A 24,584-nucleotide genomic window follows, 5' to 3' on the forward strand; every position below is an offset into this window, starting at 1 on the left:
TTTTATCCCCATTCCTCTACTCATCCATACACTAGATAAAGGGGTGTGATCCACAAGGTCTTCACAATCACACTGTCACCCCTTCTGACAATATTTTTTAAATACCAATTTTTCTCCATTTATTACATATTTTAAACACTTTTTAAATTTGTTGTTTTTGACATTTCTCATCTCTGTAAGTCTCTTTAAGCTTCAGCCTGCAACAGTATTGCCATTATTCTCAGGCAAATTGTTTAAATCTCTGAATCCCAGAGAATAAGTTATTTCTCTTATCCTTCCCACTATAATTGGTATTAAAGACATACAGGGTAGGTCTTCCTTAATTTCCTCTTTTACTCTCCTCTCCCTCAAAATAGTAGAAATGTGTAGGTGTTGGAATAAACCTTTGATTACTCCTTATTTGAAACCTAATGTATATATTTTTATAGATTATGAAGTCCAAATTCCTATTTAGTATCATCCCCACCAGTACTTACTGCTAGTAAGTACTGTTCAGCAAGAACTAACAAAAACATTTTTTAATATTTTGTAACCATCTTTTCTGACTGCCTTATAAAGCCTCCTATTTTATAAATTAGAATTTATTTTGAACAGGTTTTATGTTAGGCTTTATGTTTTGTACTTTGAGTGTTGGGATACTTGTTTTTTAATTCAGTGGTAAATCCCCTTTAGAATAGAAGAGTTATTGGTGAATAACAGTACTTGTAGCTGTCATCTTAAAGTCATCAGAAAAGGGCATCTTGCTTTTTATTTTCATTCTTCAAGGCATATACATAATTATATATTACTTTTTCAAAATTACTTTTAAGTCCTGAAGTAATCCACATTTTATTTAAAATTTTTTGATATTCACTTTTTTGGTATTCATCTTCAGCTTACTGTTATTTTTAAATATTATTGATATTTTTAATTTGGGGAACGATGCTGTTTATTTTCCCTAGGGAAACTTCTGTCTCCTTTTCTATGGTGTGCTCTAAAATATATGTAAGGCTTTGGAAGGGGTAGTAAATAGACTTCTGAAATACAGTGAAGTTGATGATCAAATTTATGGATTGTTTTCTATGTAGGACTGTATCAAAGATATTAGTTAATCCCTGAATATCTGTCTCTGTGCACACTTAGCCAATGGCAAGTTCCTCTTCCAGAAACTATATTCAGACTGTTTTTGTCTATTAGACTTTTCTTTTAAAGTTGTAAATAAGAGCGATATAAAGAAAAATATGAAGAGAAAAAAAAGAGTGATATATGCTTTGTTTTTGTTGAGACTTTTACCTCATGCTTTTAAAAATACATGATTCTGTTTATATGTGTATATGTGTGTGTGTGTGTGTGTGTGTATGTATATATATAAAACCCTTCCGATACTTAATAGGTATAGTAATACACTAAAGTAACCTAAGTTCAAGCTTGTGGCTATTTATAATTATAGGGTAAATAGTATGTTGAACTTGGTATAAAACAGATTATGAACCAGTAATCTAATTAGCATTTTGAAATAAAATATTTATGAACAATTATTTCCCTTGTAATTTCTAAGGATTAAAAATAAAAATTATGGCTGCCATATTTCAAAAGGATCCTGCTTTATTTTTGAGCATGTGAAATCACAATAGTATCTAAAATTGCATGATCTCTTTGAATCAAACCAAAGTTCCTATTTTTTCATTGTCAACATTTACAGGTAGGGAAATGTAAAGTCTTAGGCAATACTATTTCTGTTATCAATTGTGAATTTTGCCGGATTTATGTCCATAAAGGCAAAAAGATAGTAAATCTCTAAAAGAAGCGATAAAATAATTTGCATTTAGAAGCCACTAGTAAGAATTGAAACTAGAAAATTAGTACCCAAATGCCCAAAAAGTGCTTAAAACAATAGATTGACTCCAGAGCATGTTTTGTAATTTCATTGGCTATTTGGCCATATTTTAATTTTATTCTCATTACGTTAAGAATCCACTTTCCATGTCATAACTTGTATTATTTGGTATTGTAAAAGATGAATCTCGTTGAATATAGAATAAAGCCAGGTTGCATTAATGGTAAAACAAACGAAAAACCACTGGATTAATACTCTAGAATTAGATTGAACTTTAGAATTAAATATATGGAAGTAAGAATACTAACATTTCTATAGCGATTCTTCTTTATTATTAAGTACTGGAGCACTGTGTTTATGTTACAGAACAGTTTCATCTGGTTGCTAGTAAATGTGACTTTTGATTGTGTAGCATGTGCCACTTGCAGAAAATGTTGTGAAAAAAAGGAAGAATACTTTATTGATGGAAAGTGTTATCTTAGATACATGGTGTCATGAATTACCTAATTTATCATCATTATGAATACATTTTGCACATAATTGTACCAGAATGAACATCTGAAAACTCCTCACACATCACACTTTGCCAGCAGAATTGCAGAAGATCCTGTAATAAATCATATTCTTTTCTTGTATGCTGCTTTTTTGTTTTAAAATGATCAAAATTATTGGTTGTCATTGACCAAATACTTTGATATGTCAAGATTGATTTTTTTAAAGTTTTTTTCTCTATAGAAATTGTCTATATCCTTTTTATTCTACTAAATTGAAAAATTGAAGAAAATAAAGGTAATTTTTTAAGATGGAAACAACAAAGGGTGCTTTATTTTCAAAGGAGAAATATGAGAGGTAGAAAGGAATGTCTTCCAGTTTTCCTTTAAAGTTGAGTTTTCTTGCAACTTAGTGCAGAATTTATCTCAAAAAACTAGCAGATTCCTTTCTATTATAAAATCAGAGTAATATATTTTAAAATATTAATAAATTTGGTTTGGAGAGGTGGGGCAAGATGGCGGACTGGTGAGCTGTATGTTTTAGTTACTCCTCCAGGAAAGTAGGTAGAAAGCCAGGAACTGCGTGGACTGGACACCACAGAGCAATCTGACTTTGGGCATACTTCATACAACACTCATGAAAACGTGGAACTGCTGAGATCAGCGAAATCTGTAAGTTTTTGCGGCCAGGGGACGCGCGCCCCTCCCTGCCAGGCTCAGTCCCGTGGGAGGAGGGGCTGTCAGCTCCGGGAAGGAGAAGGGAGAACTGCAGTGGCAGCCCTTATCGGAAACTCATTCTACTGATCCAAACTCCAACCATAGATAGACTGAGACCGGACACCAGAGAATCTGAGAGCAGCCAGCCCAGCAGAGAGGAGACAGGCATAGAAAAAAAACAACACGAAAAACTCCAAAATAAAAGCGGAGGATTTTTGGAGTTCTGGTGAACATAGAAAGGGGAAGGGCAGAGCTCAGGCCCGAGCTCAGGCCCTGAGGCGCATATGCAAATCCCAAAGAAAAGCTGATCTCTCTGCCCTGTGGACCTTTCCTTAATGGCCCTGGTTGCTTTGTCTCTTAGCATTTCAATAACCCATTAGATCTCTGAGGAGGGCCCTTTTTTTTTTTTTTTTTTTTTTTTAATCCTTTTTTCTTTTTCTAAAACACTTACTCTAAGAAGCCCAATACAGAAAGCTTCAAAGACTTGCAATTTGGGCAGGTCAAGTCAAGAGCAGAACTAGGAAAGCTCTGAGACAAAACGCAATAATCCAGTGGCTGAGAAAATTCACTAAACACCACAACTTCCCAAGAAAAGGGGGGTGTCTGCTCACAGCCATCATCCTGGTGGACAGGAAACACTCCTGCCCATCGCCAGCCCCATAGCCCAGAGCTGCCCCAGACAACCCAGTGTGACGGAAGTGCTTCAAATTACAGGCACACACCACAAAACTGGGCGTGGACATTAGCCTTCCCTGCAACCTCAGCTGATTGTCCCAGAGTTGGGAAGGTAGCGCAGTGTGAATTAACAAAGCTCCATTCAGCCATCATTTCAGCAGACTGGGAGCCTCCCTACACAGCCCAGCAGCCCAGAACAGCCCTGGGGGGACGGCACTCACCTGTGACATAGCACAGTCATCCCTCAACAGAGGACCCGGGGTGCACGGCCTGGAAGAGGGGCCCACTTGCAAGTCTCAGGAGCCATATGCCAATACCAAGGACTTGTGGGTCAGTGGCAGAGACAAACTGTGGCAGGACTGAACTGAAGGATTAGACTATTGCAGCAGCTTTAAAACTCTAGGATCACCAGGGAGATTTGATTGTTAGAGCCACCCCCCCTCCCTGACTGCCCAGAAACACGCCCCATATACAGGGCAGGCAACACCAACTACACACGCAAGCTTGGTACACCAATTGGACCCCACAACACTCACTCCCCCACTCACCAAAAAGGCTAAGCAGGGGAGAACTGGCTTGTGGAGAACAGGTGGCTTGTGGACGCCACCGGCTGGTTAGTTAGAGAAAGTGTACTCCACGAAGCTGTAGATCTGATAAATTAGAGATAAGGACTTCAATTGGTCTACAAATCCTAAAAGAACCCTATCAAGTTCAGCAAATGCCACGAGGCCAAAAACAACAGAAAATTATAAAGCATATGAAAAAACCAGACGATATGGATAACCCAAGCCCAAGCACCCAAATCAAAAGACCAGAAGAGACACAGCACCTAGAGCAGCTACTCAAAGAACTAAAGATGAACAATGAGACCATAGTACGGGAGACAAAGGAAATCAAGAAGACCCTAGAAGAGCATAAAGAAGACATTGCAAGACTAAATAAAAAAATGGATGATCTTATGGAAATTAAAGAAACTGTTGACCAAATTAAAAAGATTCTGGACACTCATAGTACAAGACTAGAGGAAGTTGAACAACAAATCAGTGACCTCGAAGATGACAGAATGGAAAATGAGAGCATAAAAGAAAGAATGGGGAAAAAAATTGAAAAAATCGAAATGGACCTCAGGGATATGATAGATAATATGAAACGTCCGAATATAAGATTCATTGGTGTCCCAGAAGGGGAAGAAAAGGGTAAAGGTCTAGGAAGAGTATTCAAAGAAATTGTTGGGGAAAACTTCCCAAATCTTCTAAACAACATAAATACACAAATCATAAATGCTCAGCGAACCCCAAATAGAATAAATCCAAATAAATCCACTCCGAGACATATACTGATCACACTGTCAAACACAGAAGAGAAGGAGCAAGTTCTGAAAGCAGCAAGAGAAAAGCAATTCACCACATACAAAGGAAACAGCATAAGACTAAGTAGTGACTACTCAGCAGCCACCATGGAGGCGAGAAGGCAGTGGCACCATATATTTAAAATTCTGAGTGAGAAAAATTTCCAGCCAAGAATACTTTATCCAGCAAAGCTCTCCTTCAAATTTGAGGGAGAGCTTAAATTTTTCACAGACAAACAAATGCTGAGAGAATTTGCTAACAAGAGACCTGCCCTACTGGAGATACTCAAGGGAGCCCTACAGACAGAGAAACAAAGACAGGACAGAGAGACTTGGAGAAAGATTCAGTACTAAAGAGATTCGGTATGGGTACAATAAAGGATATTAATAGACAGAGGGGAAAAATATGACAAACATAAACCAAAGGATAAGGTGGCTGATTCAAGAAATGCCTTCACGGTTATAACGTTGAATGTAAATGGATTAAACTCCCCAATTAAAAGATATAGATTCGCAGAATGGATCAAAAAAAATGAACCATCAATATGTTGCATACAAGAGACTCATCTTAGACACAGGGACACAAAGAAACTGAAAGTGAAAGGATGGAAAAAAATATTTCATGCAAGCTACAGCCAAAAGAAAGCAGGTGTAGCAATATTAATCTCAGATAAAATAGACTTCAAATGCAGGGATGTTTTGAGAGACAAAGAAGGCCACTACATACTAATAAAAGGGGCAATTCAGCAAGAAGAAATAACAATCGTAAATGTCTATGCACCCAATCAAGGTGCCACAAAATACATGAGAGAAACACTGGCAAAACTAAAGGAAGCAATAGATGTTTCCACAATAATTGTGGGAGACTTCAACACATCACTCTCTCCTATAGATAGATCAACCAGACAGAAGACCAATAAGGAAATTGAAAACCTAAACAATCTGATAAATGAATTAGATTTAACAGACATATACAGGACATTACATCCCAAATCACCAGGATACACATACTTTTCTAGTGCTCATGGAACTTTCTCCAGAATAGATAATATGCTGGGACATAAAACAAGCCTCAATAAATTTAAAAAGATTGAAATTATTCAAAGCACATTCTCTGACCACAATGGAATACAATTAGAAGTCAATAACCATCAGAGACTTAGAAAATTCACAAATACCTGGAGGTTAAACAACACACTCCTAAACAATCAGTGGGTTAAAGAAGAAATAGCAAGAGAAATTGCTAAATATATAGAGACGAATGAAAATGAGAACACAACATACCAAAACCTATGGGATGCAGCAAAAGCAGTGCTAAGGGGGAAATTTATAGCACTAAACGCATATATTAAAAAGGAAGAAAGAGCCAAAATCAAAGAACTAATGGATCAACTGAAGAAGCTAGAAAATGAACAGCAAACCAATCCTAAACCAAGTAGAAGAAAAGAAATAACAAGGATTAAAGCAGAAATAAATGACATAGAGAAGAAAAAAAACAATAGAGAGGATAAATATCACCAAAAGTTGGTTCTTTGAGAAGATCAACAAGATTGACAAGCCCCTAGCTAGACTGACAAAATCAAAAAGAGAGAAGACCCATATAAACAAAATAATGAATGAAAAAGGTGACATAACTGCAGATCCTTAAGAAATTAAAAAAATTATAAAGAGGATACTATGAACAACTGTATGGCAACAAACTGGATAATGTAGAGGAAATGGACAATTTCCTGGAAACATGAACAACCTAGACTGACCAAAGAAGAAATAGAAGACCTCAACCAACCCATCACAAGCAAAGAGATCCAATCAGTCATCAAAAATCTTCCCACAAATAAATGCCCAGGGCCAGATGGCTTCACAGGGGAATTCTACCAGACTTTCCAGAAAGAACTGACACCAATCTTACTCAAACTCTTTCAAAACATTGAAGAAAATGGAACACTACCTAACTCATTTTATGAAGCTAACATCAATCTAATACCAAAACCAGGCAAAGATGCTACAAAAAAGGAAAACTACCGGCCAATCTCCCTAATGAATATAGATGCAAAAATCCTCAACAAAATACTTGCAAATCGAACCCAAAGACACATTAAAAAAATCATACACCATGACCAAGTGGGGTTTACTCCAGGCATGCAAGGATGGTTCAACATAAGAAAATCAATCAATGTATTACAACACATTAACAAGTCAAAAGGGAAAAATCAATTGATCATCTCAATAGATGCTGAAAAAGCATTTGACAAAATCCAACATCCGTTTTTGATAAAAACACTTCAAAAGGTAGGAATTGAAGGAAACTTCCTCAACATGATAAAGAGCATATATGAAAAACCCACAGCCAGCATAGTACTCAATGGTGAGAGACTGAAAGCCTTCCCTCTAAGATCAGGAACAAGACAAGGATGCCCGCTGTCACCACTGTTACTCAACATTGTGCTGGAAGTGCTAGCTAGGGCAATCTGGCAAGACAAAGAAATAAAACGCATCCAAATTGGAAAAGAAGAAGTAAAACTGTCATTGTTTGCAGATGATATGATCTTATATCTAGAAAACCCTGAGAAATCGACGATACATCTACTAGCGCTAGTAAACAAATTTAGCAAAGTAGCGGGTTACAAGGTTAATGCACATAAGTCAGTAATGTTTCTATATGCTAGAAATGAACAAACTGAAGAGACACTCAAGAAAAAGATACCATTTTCAATAGCAACTAAAAAAATCAAGTACCTAGGAATCAACTTAACCAAAGATGTAAAAGACCTATACAAAGAAAACTACATAACTCTACTAAAAGAAATAGAAGGGGACCTTAAAAGATGGAAAAATATTCCATGTTCATGGATAGGAAGGCTAAATGTCATTAAGATGTCAATTCTACCCAAACTCATCTACAGATTCAATGCAATCCCAATCAAAATTCCAACAACCTACTTTGCAGACTTGGAAAAGCTAGTTATCAAATTTATTTGGAAAGGGAAGATGCCTCGAATTGCTAAAGACACTCTAAAAAAGAAAAACGAAGTGGGAGGACTTACACTCCCTGACTTTGAAGCTTATTATAAAGCCACAGTTGCCAAAACAGCATGGTACTGGCACAAAGATAGACATACAGATCAATGGAATCGAATTGAGAATTCAGAGATAGACCCTCAGATCTATGGCCGACTGATCTTTGATAAGGCCCCCAAAGTCACTGAACTGAGCCATAATGGTCTTTTCAACAAATGGGGCTGGGAGAGTTGGATATCCATATCCAAAAGAATGAAAGAGGACCCCTACCTCACCCCCTACACAAAAATCAACTCAAAATGGACCAAAGATCTCAATATAAAAGAAAGTACCATAAAACTCCTAGAAGATAATGTAGGAAAACATCTTCAAGACCTTGTATTAGGAGGCCACTTCCTAGACTTTACACCCAAAGCACAAGCAACAAAAGAGAAAATAGATAAATGGGAACTCCTCAAGCTTAGAAGTTTCTGCACCTCAAAGGAATTTCTCAAAAAGGTAAAGAGGCAGCCAACTCAATGGGAAAAAATTTTTGGAAACCATGTATCTGACAAAAGACTGATATCTTGCATATACAAAGAAATCCTACAACTCAATGACAATAGTACAGACGGCCCAATTATAAAATGGGCAAAAGATATGAAAAGACAGTTCTCTGAAGAGGAAATACAAATGGCCAAGGAACACATGAAAAAATGTTCAGCTTCACTAGCTATTAGAGAGATGCAAATTAAGACCACAATGAGATACCATCTAACACCGGTTAGAATGGCTGCCATTAAACAAACAGGAAACTACAAATGCTGGAGGGGATGTGGAGAAATTGGAACTCTTATTCATTGTTGGTGGGACTGTATAATGGTTCAGCCACTCTGGAAGTCAGTCTGGCAGTTCCTTAGAAAACTAGATATAGAGTTACCATTCGATCCAGCGATTGCACTTCTCGGTATATACCCGAAAGATCGGAAAGCAGTGACACGAACAGATATCTGCACGCCAATGTTCATAGCAGCATTATTCACAATTGCCAAGAGATGGAAACAACCCAAATGTCCTTCAACAGATGAGTGGATAAATAAAATGTGGTATATACACACGATGGAATACTACGCGGCAGTAAGAAGGAACGATCTCGTGAAACATATGACAACATGGATGAACCTTGAAGACATAGTGCTGAGCGAAATAAGCCAGGCACAAAAAGAGAAATATTATATGCTACCACTAATGTGAACTTTGAAAAATGTAAAACAAATGGTTTATAATGTAGAATGTAGGGGAACTAGCAATAGAGAGCAATTAAGGAAGGGGGAACAATAATCCAAGAAGAACAGATAAGCTATTTAACGTTCTGGGGATGCCCAGGAATGACTATGGTCTGTTAATTTCTGATGGATATAGTAGGAGCAAGTTCACAGAAATGTTGCTATATTAGGTAACTTTCTTGGGGTAAAGTAGGAACATGCTGGAAGTTAAGCAGTTATCTTATGTTAGTTGTCTTTCTCTTACTCCCTTGTTATGGTCTCTTTGAAATGTTCTTTTATTGTATGTTTGTTTTCTTTTTAACTTTTTTTTCATACAGTTGATTTAATAAAAGAAGGGAAAGTTAAAAAAAAAAAAAAAAGAAAAACAAGGAAAAAAAAAAGATGTAGTGCCCCCTTGAGGAGCCTGTGGAGAATGCAGGGGTATTCGCCTACCCCACCTCCATGGTTGCTAACATGACCATAGACATAGGGGACTGGTGGTTTGATGGGTTGAGCCCTCTAGCACAGGTTTTACCCTTGGGAAGACGGTTGCTGCAAAGGAGAGGCTAGGCCTCCCTATGGTTGTGCCTAAGAGCCTCCTCCCGAATGCCTCTTTGTTGCTCAGATGTGGCCCTCTCTCTCTGGCTAAGCCAACTTGAAAGGTGAAATCACTGCCCTCCCCCCTACGTGGGATCAGACACCCAGGGGAGTGAATCTCCCTGGCAACGTGGAATATGACTCCCGGGGAGGAATGTAGACCTGGCATCGTGGGACGGAGAACATCTTCTTGACCAAAAGGGGGATGTGAAAGGAAATGAAATAAGCTTCAGTGGCAGAGAGATTCCAAAAGGAGCCGAGAGGTCACTCTGGTGGGCACTCTTATGCACCCTTTAGACAACCCTTTTTAGGTTCTAAAGAATTGGGGTAGCTGGTGGTGGATACCTGAAACTATCAAACTACAACCCAGAACCCATGAATCTCGAAGACAGTTGTATAAAAATGTAGCTTATGAGGGGTGACAATGGGATTGGGAAAGCCATAAGGACCACACTCCACTTTGTCTAGTTTATGGATGGATGAGTAGAAAAATAGGGGAAGGAAACAAACAGACAAAGGTACCCAGTGTTCTTTTTTACTTCAATTGCTCTTTTTCACTCTAATTATTATTCTTGTTATTTGTGTGTGTGTGCTAATGAAGGTGTCAGGGATTGATTTGGGTGATGAATGTACCACTATGTAATGGTACTGTAAACAATCGAAAGTACGATTTGTTCTGTATGACTGCGTGGTATGTGAATATATCTCAATAAAATGAAGATTTTAAAAAAAATAAAAAAATAAAAAATAAATAAATAAATTTGGTTTTGTGTGCCTGAGAATTTATTTCCCTGCTACTTTATTTCTTCCTTTATAAAACCCATGACTCTTTTTGATCAGTGTTAAAATCTTATGTACTCCCTTCATGTTGTTCAGATTTTCAAAATAAGTTAGTTCTAAGCACTTATGCTATTAAGTATTCTTTTTTACAATTCTCCTGACCCTTCTTCCTGGCTCAGAGATGGAGTTAAACTCCCATCGGGAAAATATACTCTTCCTTTCCCTTGCTGATAATTAGAGATGAAATTATTACAGTTTTGACCCTCGGTTAAGTAAAACGTGGAATATTTTCACTTTTTGTGTAGAGGAGAGCTGGTCACACAGAATTCAGCAAATGAGATATTCAAGGCATTACGATTTCCCTAATGGTTTGGCCCTGAGAAAATTCTTATAGGATGAAACCATATGTATTCAATGCATATAGATAGTATTAAAATCCCATAGAGGAAAGGAAAGACATTTAATTTAAAACCAAGAGAGAGATAAGCTAATAAAACAAAATATTTAGTCTTTCACAGTTGTGGATCAGTTTCGCGTGACATTTATTATGCTCCTTTGAGTAGAGCAAAACAAGTTCAGGAAGATAGCTCATGTGAGCTTTAGTTATTGCACTCTTAATTCTGCAGTAGTTATCTGCGTCATGTAGTTACGAGCACTTAGCTTTTGAGGCTCTGTGTATGAGCTACATGTGAGTGAACTGAACATCAAGTGATTCTGACTTCTAAACTTTTTTTTGTTTTGTTTTGATATTCTAGATCAGGACAGGGAGCAAAGCTGTGTTAAGAGTTGGACAATTTTACACCTCATTTCATCCCTTACGCTGTGTTTTCTCTCCTTTTCCCATTTTGAAATTTGGCTCTCAAAGTGTGTTGATTTGCACCAAGATAGAGCAGAAGTAGAATGGTGGTTTATCGGCATAACTGAAGTTTTTTGTTTTCCTTTTGATGCTATTTACCTATTTTCATTACTTGTGCAATATCTTAGTTGCTTTTGCTTTAGACATATGTTAACGTTACTGTGGTTGTTAGAATAACTGTAAACAGGTATGACTAATTAAAAGCATAAGCAATGACCTCTGTTTGGGAGAAGTGCTAGTCTCGTTTTTTGTTGATTAGAAATTGAATATATAATTGTTTATAATGTATTTAGTTTTTTAGTATCTGTCTGTTTGTCTCTTGCCAGTAGGGCACAGTAAGGTGGTCTTTCCAGTAAATATGGGGCTTAGAATCCTATTTTTCTTTTTTCTTTTTTAGTCTGGAAATCAGGACAGGAAGAGCGGGGTCTGAGAAGGTAAAGATTTTGCTTAAGTAATTGACTAGGCAGTATATTTTTGAAGCTCATCCTTTCAGAATTAATTTGGGGCCTAGCTTTATATGATTATTTTTAATAATTCTAAAATTCTGGGTTTCCCTTTATTTATGTGTTTTCATTGTTAAAATAGGTCCAGAAAAAATAATATTCCTTTAAATTGATTACATACAGATAAATAGTTGGCTGTGAAAGTATTGAATTGATATTCCATCTTGTCCTATTTAAAGTGGTTTTGTGTGTCTTTGCTAACAGTTATGTAAATGTTCCACATTAAAGCAGGTTAGATGTTATCATAATATACTGACATGCTAGGAACAGTCTTTATCAATTTTCATGTAACTCTAATCCTAAAAGAAATTGTTTTAGTTATCTGCACATGACTGTCATAAAATGTTAAATGCATTAGGTACTATAGTAACCATGTTTTAAGTACAGCAGAAGTGGTTCCACGTGTTGGCTTTGCAAGTGATTGGGTACAACTATCTTGACTTGGGGCAGCATTTCAATTTTGAAAAGCCACGTGCAAGTTTGAGATTTAGAGATTGGAACTCACGTAGAAAGCTTGAGGTAGTAAAATATTAAAAAAATTATTTTCTGATGGCCTCAATGATAATGCTTTAACAATACATAAAGCTTTGAAACCCCCCTTCCCTTTTTTAAACAGATTGTGAAGACTGCTGAGAGAGACTTGGAATCCAGTCACATAAGCATAATAAAGAAATATTGGTCCTCATGGAAGAAGAGCAAGATTTACCAGAGCAACCAGTAAGTATTTCCTTAAACAATTTAAAGCTGACTGTAGAAAACTCAATCTTAAGAGATTTTAAATATTATTCAGTTACACGTAATACATTCCAAATTAGAAATAAAAATAAGATTCTAAAAAACAGTGTTAAATGTTGTTAAATTTATAATTTACTAACAACACTAAATCAAGGAGTCTTTTTAGAAATTTTAGTATTATAAAGTGAGCGTTGTATTTGGAAATGTCATAAAAAGTCAGTTGGTAGTCTTACAAATAAAAGAGGGCATCTCTTTACTAGTATCAGCCAAACAGTATATTATCATTTCTGTCAGAAAATTTAGCTTTATTTTTATCTAAATTTTCCTTATTGACTTAATATTTTAAAAAGTAGTAGTAGTTGAGGCAAGTATAATTTGACCACTAGTTAATTTTTAAAACCCTGGAGACTAGATTGAATTCTTAATTTCTTTAAAATATTTAACATAAATAAAATAAAATCATTTTAAATGTCCCCAAGTGATATGGGTTTAATGCATTGCCATGGCATTTTTTGCTTTTTGACTCTTGAGATTTAAGAAAGAGAAGTGATTTACGAAAGAAAAGAATTTAAGCTTTTATATTAAAGGGCTTTTTCCTTTTGTCTTGAGTTTCTTTTTCAGAAGTTAGATGTTGATTCAGTTTGCTATCTTGAGTGGGCCTCTTGCATTTCATTTTAAGAGAGACTGTAGAGTGATGCAAATTTACCTTTCTTGATGAAAATCCAACCCAGAAAAATTTGAATTTTGAAAGCAGATGATAGGATGTATGTTTCATGTTATAGATATAATCTTACATCACAAAAGGATGTGGACACCACCCTCCATTTAAATGATGAAGTCTTTAAAATATATTTTTTAAAATTTTAAAAATTTTAAATATTGTTAAATTTTTAATATTTTTCTTTATTCTGAGAAATGAATTCTGATGATTACTTTGCCGGTATTCTTTTAGCCCTTTCAGTTCAGATAGGTAAAACCAGGAAGACATAAACAACTGATAAAAGACTTTTCAAAACACTTGAAATGCCAATCCCTATCCCTGGTGGGACATTGATAATCTAGTAAATGGTCGGGTTAAAATCCTCCTCAACAGTATATATGGGATAAACGCTATAAGAACAAATAGCTAATTTATAGACACTAAGTGTATCAAGGAAAATTCTGTCATTGAGTTTTTAATGTAGCCAGACTAAACTAGTCATATTTCTAAAGACTTTAATTGTTGAAATACATTGAAATGAGTATTATTGTTTGTTACTCCTTACCAATTTAAGGTAATGAAAATGTTTAGGCCAACTTGCAGGTGAATCATCTTTTCTGCTCTGCTTCATTTCTTTGTTGTTTTATTCAACTTTTGAGCAACATGATGTGCAAAATCTAGTGTTACTTCAGAGGAAGGTGAGAAATTGAAGTTGTTTAAAAACAAATTTGTCTGCTGACTATAAATTTTGGTTGTCATGGACATCGTTTCCTTAATGATTGTTTAAAATAGAATAGGAAGAGTAAATGTTAGTCTTTGAGGAGAAAAATAACTTTTCTCAGGCTGTAAAGATGATGATAAATAAAACTATGATTTTTACCCTACCATTTACCTTTATATAGGGAGAGATGTTACTGACAGGTATTCATCATCTCTTTTTTCACTCTTCTTTATTAAATTATCCCTTCTCTTATTTGTTTACTACTTGCTTGCTCTGCTACGTTCAGGACATTGTTCATAATGCAACACAAGTCCTACCATCAAATTCTGCCTTTCATTTTTTCTTTTTTTGCCAGTCAGTCCTCAACCCTCTGCAATGAGAAATGGTTTTCTCTGTGGTCACCAGTTCCCTTTAAATTACTAGTGTAATAGCCTTTATTCCCTAGTCTTCATCTTTCTCATCCACTCTGAAGAAGTTCATATTATTGTCCAAACTGGAACTCTTTTGAAGAGTAAAAGGGGATACTAACCAGACTCAGTTTTGGGACAAGACTGTTCCTAGCAAACTGGAAGCATTTAAAAAATGTCTTTGTAGCTCTCAAGGTTGTTCTTTGAACCCAAGTTTTAAAATATGCATAGGAAAAATTTTTAAGATATATACCAAACTTAGTACTGTTTATTTCACAGAGGTGGTAGGACAGGATGTGTCTTTTGTATATTACTTTTTACACATCTATATGGTTTGGATTTTTAAGAATAATAAACATATGCCTTTTGTATTTAAATTTTAAAAAGAGAAAATAGTAGTACTTATCTGTAGGCAAGTTGCTTATCTGTATTATGGTTAAAATACCCACTTATAACCATAGCGTAGTCTACACTAAGACAGAAAAGGAGTGAAGTTTGGCAGACATTTTCAAGGACAATAGAAAGGACCTTTAAAGTTGTGTCTTGGTAGAGGCAGATGAATAATAAAATAAAGACAAAAAAATAAATAAGTAATAGGAGGGATAAGGAGTAGAGGATGTTTGGGGTGTTTTGTGTTTTTTTTTTTTAAATTAAATTCAGTTTTATTGAGATATATTCACATACCATATAATCATCTATGATGTATAATCAACTGTTAACAGTACCATCATATAGTTATGCATTTATCACCCCAATCTATTTTTTTAATTAAATTCAGTTTTATTGAAATATATTCACATACCATACAGTCATCCATGGTGTACAATCAGCTGTTCACAGTACCATCATATAGTTATTCATTCATCACCCCAATCTATTTTTGAACATTTTCCTTACACCAGAAAGAATCAGAATAAGAATAAAAAATAAAAGTAAAAAAGAACACCCAAATCATCCCCTCCATCCCACCCTTTTTTTCATTTAGTTTTTGTCCCCATTTTTCTACTCATCCATTCATACACTGGATAAAGGGAGTGCGAGCCACAAGGTTTTCACAGTCACACTGTCACCCCTTGTAAGTTACATTGTTATACAGTCGTCTTCAAAAGTCAAGGCTACTGGGTTGCAGTTTGATAGTTTCAAGTATTTACTTCTAGCTATTCCAATTTATTAAAACCTAAAAAGTGTTATCTATATAGTGTGTAAGAATGTCCACCAGAGTGACCTCTTGACTCCATTTGAAATCTCTCAGCCACTGAAGCTTTATTTCGTTTCATTTCACATCCCCCTTTTGGTCAAGAAGATGCTGTCAATCCCGTGATGCTGGGTTCAGATTAATCCCCGGGAGTCATGTCCTGCGTTGCCAGGGAGATTTACACCCCTGGGAGTCAGATCCCACATGGGGGGGAGGGCAATGAGATCACCTGCCAAGGTGGCTTAGTTAGAGAGAGGGGGCCACATCTGAGCAACAAAGAGGCACTCAGGGGGAGACTCTTAGGCACAATTATAAGCAGGTTTAGCCTCTCCTTTGCAGTAACAAGCTTCATAAGGGCAAGCTCCAAGGCAGAGGGCTGGGCTTGGTATGCCATCAGTCCTCGATGTTTGTGAGAACATCAACAACAATCCAGGTGAGGAAGTCCAACACTTCCACATTTTCCCCCCTGCTTCTCTGGGGGGCCCTGAATGTGTATTTTTATTCTCCACCCAAATTACTTTGGGATGTGTTGCTATTTCACTCTAACCTATACAAACCTACCATATCTCACTTCCTATTCCAAGTTTCATGTAATTGTGTTGTTTGAATAAACTGACTGTAGAAGTTATATTGTTTAGAAAATATAAATCCTACACCAAATAAACATCTCTTCCCTTGGTCTCACATAGAAGTTGAAGTTTTAACACACAGACAGTTTCAGTCTTTACCCTTTGACCCAATTTGCCGTAGTCTTAACCAGATCTGCTTCATTCATTTCTCTAATTGAAGTCTGGGATCTTTTTCAGCTTTTTTTTTTTTTTTTTTTTTTTTTAACAGTTGCTGTATGCGGTTAATACTGACATTCATATCTGCCCAGCCCTAGCTCTGAGTTCCAGGTATCACACAGATACCCAGTGTTCCAGAGACCAATCAGGTTATATACAAAGGGATCAGCATCTCAGAGTTTGGAGATAGCCATTACAATTCAGGAATAGATTTGACTGCTGTGAGAGCTTACAATCTAGGGACCATTACAATAATCATTTCCATTTTAGGCTGCACTCTATGATCCAGTTCTGAGTTTACACATTGTAGTTAGTCCATGTTGGTGAGGCATTATAGTTGTTTGCCTTTATTTCTGGCATATTTCACTCAAAATGCTGTCTACAGGATCCATTCACCTCGTTTTGTGCCTCACAGCTTCTCTCCTCATAGTTGCTCAATATTCCATTGTATGCATACACCACAGTTCACCATTTTGTTCCTCAGTCCGTGTATCCTTAGGCCACCTCCACCCACTGCAAATCATGAATACTGCCTCCATAAACACCAGTGTGCAAATGTCCATTCATGTCTCTGCTCTCAGATCTTCCAAGTACATACCCCATGATGAGGTTGCAGGACCTTATGGCCTCCACATACTTAGCTTCTTGTGGAACCACCACACTGACCTCCAAAGGCTATACCATTCTGCCTCCTCAGCAACAGTATATAGGTACATCCCTCTCTCCATGTTTTCTCTAGCACTTTTACCCCATTTATATTTTTTCCTATAATTATATAAAGATATATTCACATACCATACAGTTATCCACAGTGTACAGTCAGTTGTTCATGGTATCATCATATAGTTGTACATTTATCACCAGTCAGCTCTTGAACATATTGATTACTATGAAAAAGGTTTTTTGTTTTTTTTTTTGGCAAATAATAGAAAAGATAATAAAAATAAAATTTCATACAATACAATATAATAGTAAGGACAGAAAACAACACCAATACCAAATCCCATATCCCTCCCTCATATCCCCCTCTCATCATACACTTTTAACTTTGGTATATTGCCTTTGTTACATTTAATGGAAGCATATTACAGTGTTACTGTTGACCATAGACTCCAGTTTGCTTTGATTATGTTTTTTCCCCTTTTTCAACACTTTGCATGGTTGACATTCATTTGTTCTCCCACATGTGAAAACATTTTTTATTAGTACATTTAGTAACAGTCATGGGCCACTCCAGTTTTTGCCAAGTTATACAGTCCCAGTCTTTATCATCTATCTTTACCTCTGGTGTCATACATTCCCCTGTCCCACCTCTTTCAACTTTACTCACAGACATCTTTGTTCAGCATACTTACAATATTGTGCTACCATCACACAGTATTATGCTATTTATTTCTGGATCTATACAATCAGTCCTGCTGAACATGCTGTAGTCCTTCAGCATCAAATGCCCAATCTCTACCATCTTTCTATCTCCTGGTAGCCTGTGTGATCAGCTTTTAACTCTCAAAATTTGCTCATTAATGCTAGTTCATATTAGTGAGACCATACAGTATTTGTCCTTTTGTTTCTGGCTAACTTCACTCAACTTAATGTCCTCACTGTTCATCTACATTATTGAATGTTCCCTGTCTTTGTTCTGTCTTACAGCTGTATAATATTTCACCATGCGTATATACCACAGTTTGTTTATCCACTCTTCCATTGATGGACATTTGGGCTGTTTCCATCTCTTGGCAGTCGTGAATAATGCCACAATAAACATCAGTTTACAAATGGCTGTTTGTGTCTTAACTTTCAGTTCCTTTGAGTATATACCTAGCAATGGAATAGTTGGATCATATGGCAAATAGCCAGTGAAGTTGAGCATTTTTCATGTTTTTGAGCCATTTGAAAAGTGTCTGTGTTTTTTGCCAGTTTTTTAATTGGGTTGTTTGTCTTTCTATTGATGACTTGTAGGATCGCTTTATATATTCGGGATATTAAACCCTTATCTGATATGTGGTTTCCAAATATTATCTCCCATTGTGTAGGCTGCCTTTTTATTTTTCTGACAAGTCCTTTGAAGTACAAAAGTGTTTGATTTTGAGGAGATCCCCTTTATCTTTTTGTTCTTTGGTTGCTCACACTTTGGGTGTAAAGTCTAGGAAACCACCTCCTATCACAAGATCTTTAAGATATCGCCCTGCATTTTCTTCTCAGAGTCTTATGGTCTTAGCACTTATGTTTAAGTCTTTGATCCATTTTGAGTTAGTTTTTGTATAAGGTATGAGATAGAGGTCCTCTTTCATTCTTTTGGAAATGGATATCCAGTTCCAGAAACACCATTTATTGAAGAGGCTGCTCTGTCCCGGTTGCTTGGGCTTGACTGTCTTATCAAAGATGAATTGTCCGTAGATGTGAGAGTCTATTTCTGGACACTCAATTTGATTCCATTGGTCAGTATCTCTGTCCTTATGCCAGTACCATGCTGTTTTGAGCACTGTAGCTTTGTAATATGCTTCAAAGTCAGGTAGTGTGAGACCTCCCACTTCATTCCTCTTTCTTAAAATATTTTTGGTTATTTGGGGCACTTTCCCCTTCCAAATAAATTTGGTTATTGGTTTTTCTATTTCTGCAAAGTAAGTTGTTGGGATTTTAATGGGTATTGCATTGAATCTATGTATCAGTTTAGGTAAAGTTGACATCTTAATTATATTTAGTCTTCCAATCCATGAACACAGTACGTTCTTCCATTTTTTTAAGTCCTGTTTGATTTCTTTCAGCAGTTTCTTGTGGTTTTCTTTGTACAGGTCTTTTGTGGCCTTTGTTAAGTTTATTCCTAAGTACTTGAATCTTTTGGTTGCTATTGTAAATGGAATTTTTTTTTTTTATTTCTTACTCTTGTTGCACATTACTTGTGTATAAGAACGCTACAGATTTTTGCATGTTGATCTTGAAGCCTGCCACTTTGCTGTATTCATTGATTAGCTCGAATAACTTTGCTGTAGATTTTTCTGGATTTTCTACATATAGAATTATGTCATCTGCAAAGAGTGAAAGTTTTACTTCTTTCTCTCCAATTTGGATGCCTTTTATTTCTTTTTCTTGCCTAATTGCTCTAGCTAGAACTTCCAGCACAGTGTTGAATAACAGTGGTGACAGTGGGTATCCCTGTCTTGTTCCTAATCTTAGAGGGAAAGCTTTCATTCTCTCCCTGTTCTAGTTTGCTAATGCTGCGGAATACAAAACACCAGAGATGGATTGGCTTTTATAAAAAGGGGGTTTATTTGGCTACACAGTTACAGTCTTAAGGCCTTAAAGTGTCCAAGGTAACACATCAGTAATTGGGTACCTTCACTGGAGGATGGCCAATGGCGTCCGGAAAACCTCTTTTAGCTGGGAAGGCATGTGGCTGGCGTCTGCTCCAAAGTTCTGGTTTCAAAATGGCTTTCTCCCAGGACATTCCTCTCTAGCAAGCTTGCTCCTCTTCAAATCATCACTCACAGCTGCACTTGGAGTATCTGTGCTCTCTTAGCTTCTCTGGAGCAAGAGTCTGCTTTCAACAGCCATCTTCAAACTGTCTCTCATCTACAGCTCCTGTGCTTTCTTCAAAGTGTCCCTCTTGGCTCCTCTTCAAAAATTCACTCTCAGCTGCACTGAGTTCTTTCAGTTTGTCAGCTCATTTATATGGCTCCAGTGATTGAATTTAGGCCTACCCTGAATGGGTGGGGTAATAACTCCATGGAAATTATCCAATCAGAGTCATCACACACATTTGGGTGGGGCGCATCTCCATGGAAACACTTAAAGAATTCCAATCTAATTAACACTGATAACGTCTGCCCACACAAGATTACATCAAAGATAATGGCATTTGGGGGACATAATACATTCAAACTGGCACACTCCCCATTGAATATGATGTTAGCTCTGGGTTTTTCATATATTGCCTTTATCATTTTTAGAAAATTCCCAATATTCCTATCCTTTGAAGTGTTTTCATCAAGAAAGGATGTTGAATTTTGTCAAATGCCTTTTCTGCATCGATCGAGATGATCGTGTGGTTCTTCTGTTTTGATTTATTGATGTGTGTATTGCATTAATTAATTTTCTTGTGTTGAACCAGCCTTGCATATCTAGAATAAATCCCACTTGGTTGTGGTGTGTAATTCTTTTAATGTGCTGCTGGATTTGGTTTGTGAGTATTTTGTTGAGGATTTTTGCATCTATATTCATTAAAGAGATTGGTCTCTAATTTTCTTTTTTTTTTTTTTTTTTGTAGCATCTTTGTCTGGTTTTGGTATTAGGGTGATGTTGGCTTCATAGAATGAGTTGGGTAGCTTTCCCTCCTCTTCAGTTTTTTTGAAGAGTTTGAGCAGGATTGGTATTAATTTTTTCTTTAATGCTTGGTAGAATTTACATGTGAAGCCACCTGGTCCTGGGCTTTTCTTTTTTGGGAGCTTTTTGATGACTGACTTTACTTGTGATTGGTGTGTTGAGGTCATCTGTTTCTTTTCGGGTCAATGTTGGTTGCTTATGCTCTTCTAGGAAGTTGTCCATTTTGTGTACGTTGTCCAGTTTATTAGTATATAGTTGCTCATAGTATCTTCTCATTATCTCCTTTATTTCTGCAGGGTCACTAGTTACGTTTCCTTTCCTGTTTCTGGTTGCATTTATTTGCATCTGCTCTCTTTTTGTTTGTTTGTTTGTTTTGTTTTGTTGTTGTTCTTGTTGTTGTTAGCCCAGCTAGGGGTCCATCAATTTTGTTGATTTTCCTGAAGAACCAGCTTCTGGTTTTGTTGATTCTCTCTATTGTTTTCCTGTTCTCAGTTTCATTTATTTCTGCTCTAATCTTTGTTATTTCTTTCCTTCTGTTTGCTTTGGGGTTAGTTTGCTTTTCTTTCTCTAGCTCCTCCAGGTGGACAGTTAATTCCTCAATTTTTGCTCTCTTTTGTTTTGATATAGGCATTTAGGGCAATAAATTTCCCTCTCAGCACTGCCTTTGCTGCATCCCATAAGTTTTGATATGTTGTATTTTCATTGTCATTTTCCTCGAGGTATTTACTAATTTCTCTTGTAATTTCTTCCTTTACCCACTGGTTTTCTAAGCGTATGTTGTTTAGTCTTCATATATTTGTGAATTTTACAATCTTCTGCCTGTTATTTATTCCCTACTTCATTCTGTTATGATCTGAGAAAGTGTTTTTTATAATATCAGTATTTTTAAATTTGTTGAGACTTGCTTTGTGACCCAACATGTGGTCTATCCTAGAGAATGTTCCATAAGCACTTGAGAAAACCGTGTATCCTGCTTTTGTGGGGTGTAGCATTCTATAAATGTCTGTCAAGTCTATTTCATTTATCATACAATTCAACATCTCCATTTCCTTATTGATCCTCTGTCTATATGTTCTGTCCATTGATGAGAGCTGTGTATTGAAGTCTCCAACTATTATTCTGGAGTTCTCTACTTCTCCTTTCAGTATTCTGTGCTTGCTTCTTGAATTTTGGGGCACTCTGACTTGGTGCATAAATATTTATGATTGTTATGTTTCCTGATGAATTGACCCTTTTATTAATATATAGTGTCCTTCGTTTTAATTGTTTTACTTTTGAAGTCTACTTTATCTGATGTTAATATAGCTATTCCCACTTTTTTCTGGTTGCTGTTTGCATGAAATATATTTTTCCGACCTTTTGCTTTCAGCCTACTTTTGTCCTTGTGTCTAAAGGGAGTTTCTTGTAGACAGCATATAGATGGGTCCTGTTTTTTAATCCATTCTGCCAGTCTGTGTCTCTTTATTGGGGAGTTTAATCCATTACCATTTAGTGTTATTACTCTAAGGGCAGTACTTTCTTCTACCATTTTGTCTTTTGGATTTTATATGTCATGTCTTATTTTTTCCTCTCTCTCTTTTTACCCTTCCTGATAATCTTCATTTCTCCACTCTTCTCCAAACCTCTTTCTCCTGTCTTTTCTTATCAGCCTGTAGCACTCCCTTTAGTATTTCTTGTAGCTCCAGTCTCTTATTCACAAACTCTCTCAGTCTCTGTTTGTCTGAAAATATTTTAATCTCACCTCATTTTTGAAGGACAGTTTTGCCAGATATAGAATTCTTGGTTGGCAGTTTTTCTCTTTCACTATCTTAAATATATTATACCACTGTCTTCTTGCCTCCATGGTTTCTGCAGAGAAATCTGTACATAGTCTTATCGTGCTTCCCTTGTATGTGATGGATTGCTTTTCTCTTGCTGCTTTTAGAATTCTCTCTTTGTCTTTGACATTGGACAATCTGATCAGTAAGTGTCTTGGAGTAGTCTGTTGAGGTCTTTTCTGTTTGAGGTGTGCTGTACTTCTTGAATTTGTAATTTTCTGTCTTTCATAGGAGTTGGGAAATTTTCGGTGATTATTTCTGCCCCTTTTCCCCCTCTCTTCTCCCTCTGGGACACCATAACATGTATATTTGTGTGCTTCATGTTGTCACTTAGCTCCCTAAGACCCTGCTCATATTTTTCCATTCTTTTCACCATCTGTTTTTTTGTGTGTATTAATTCAAATGTCTGGTCTTCCAGTTCACTGATCCTTTCCTGTTCAAATCTACTGTTGTATCCCTCCATTGTCTTTTTCATCTCCTCCATTATGCCCTTCATTCCCGTAAGTTCTGCCATTTGTTTTTTCAAGTTTATGAGTTCTTCTTTATGGTCATCCAGTGTCCTCCTTATATCCTTCATCTCTTTTGCTATATCTTCCCTCAGTTCATTGACTTGATTTTTGAATTGATTTAAGCAGTTTGTTTCAACATCTTTAATTAGTTCTTCCTTCATTTCATTGAAGTGATTTAGTAATAATTGCTTCAACTCCTGTATCTTGGTTGAACTATTAGTTTGTTCCTTTGGCTGATCCATATTTTCATGTTTCCGGGTGTGGTTTGTTATCTTGAGCTGTCTAGGCATCTGACTTTCTTGATTAGTTTATTCTGGAGCTCATTTTCTCTCTTTTACCTAGGGTTTTCTTGTTGGTTGGCTTTGTTCTCTAACCTCTGGTGTTTAGTTCAGCTTATTCTAGGCCTCTAACTTAACTTAGGCTCTATTTAGTTGATCAGAGTTTTCACCTCTTGTTTTTCTATTTCTTGCCCTGCCTATATGTAGCCTTTTAGTATGAGGGTTTCCTCGGATATGGTCAACCCCAGTCAGGTTTTTCCAGTTCAGAGAGGCCCAGGTCTCAGTAGGAGCTTATGGAGTTTCCTTGAGAATGAGACCCTCCTGTGAGGCTTCTAGACTTGGTGCTTTTCCTATGCTGTCCAGCAGGTGGCGCTTGCCAGCCTGCAGCTCCCCCACCAGTGTAAGGAAACATTGTGTCTTGGACTGGAAGTTGAAGAGAAGAAAGGAATAGAACAAGTAGTCAAGAAAGAATGACTGACTCAACCCCTAATGTCTTTTTGTCTTCTCTATTAAGGAAAATCAAACTGTGAAGGACAGAACATCCCTGCGTTAAAAAACAAGAGCAACAAAATGACTTTATTCCCATAGTTGTAGGCAAGCATCTAAGTTATTTTAAAGGAATTCTAAACCCCCAGACTCATACAAGGTTTATCCCATAGAACAAAATCTTACAAACATGACTGCTGAACCAGTGTTGATCATCTCTGAAAAATCACAGCAGAAAGGGAGAGGCGCTTGAAAAGGAATAAAAATGAATGTTTCACTGTCCCGTCCCCCCTCCCCCCCGCCTGCCCGCCAAAGTGGGGCAGAGAGAAATTAGGTGCTGGAAATTAGGGCTAGTCTGAAGCTAATCAACAGCAGATTCTGAAACAGATTATTGACCCAACCTTTATGAACAATTAGAAAAGGATATGACAGCCACTGGACTATTATGTATTTTTTCTAAGAACACTTAACATTTTTATTGATAGCTTAAAGATTTAGGGTATAAATGGATCAAGTTTCTGTATGACAGAAAGCTGGAAAGAATAGCTAATATTTTAAATTAAGTATCAAGGGGTAAAAAGTTAAT

General features: G+C 36.5%; 1 protein-coding gene across 6 annotated transcripts in view; it reads left to right on the plus strand.

Moving 5' to 3' along the window:
• EYA3 (EYA transcriptional coactivator and phosphatase 3) overlaps window positions 1-24,584 on the plus strand; it is a 156,172-nt gene that overhangs the window by 35,189 nt on the left and 96,399 nt on the right. For 5 of the 6 annotated variants that reach the window (XR_005215452.1, XM_037828004.1, XM_037828000.1 and 2 more), the window contains exons 2-3: window positions 11,940-11,976; window positions 12,662-12,762. Coding sequence is in view for 5 of the 6 variants with exons in the window: in XM_037828004.1 (XP_037683932.1) it covers window positions 12,730-12,762 (33 nt within the window). In the remaining variant the exon portion in view is untranslated. The remainder of the gene's footprint in view (window positions 1-11,939; window positions 11,977-12,661; window positions 12,763-24,584) is intronic. The other variant, XM_037828001.1, reaches the window with a different exon arrangement.

Source organism: Choloepus didactylus, chromosome 2 (assembly GCF_015220235.1).
Source record: "Choloepus didactylus isolate mChoDid1 chromosome 2, mChoDid1.pri, whole genome shotgun sequence".
Lineage (NCBI taxonomy): Eukaryota > Metazoa > Chordata > Mammalia > Pilosa > Megalonychidae > Choloepus > Choloepus didactylus.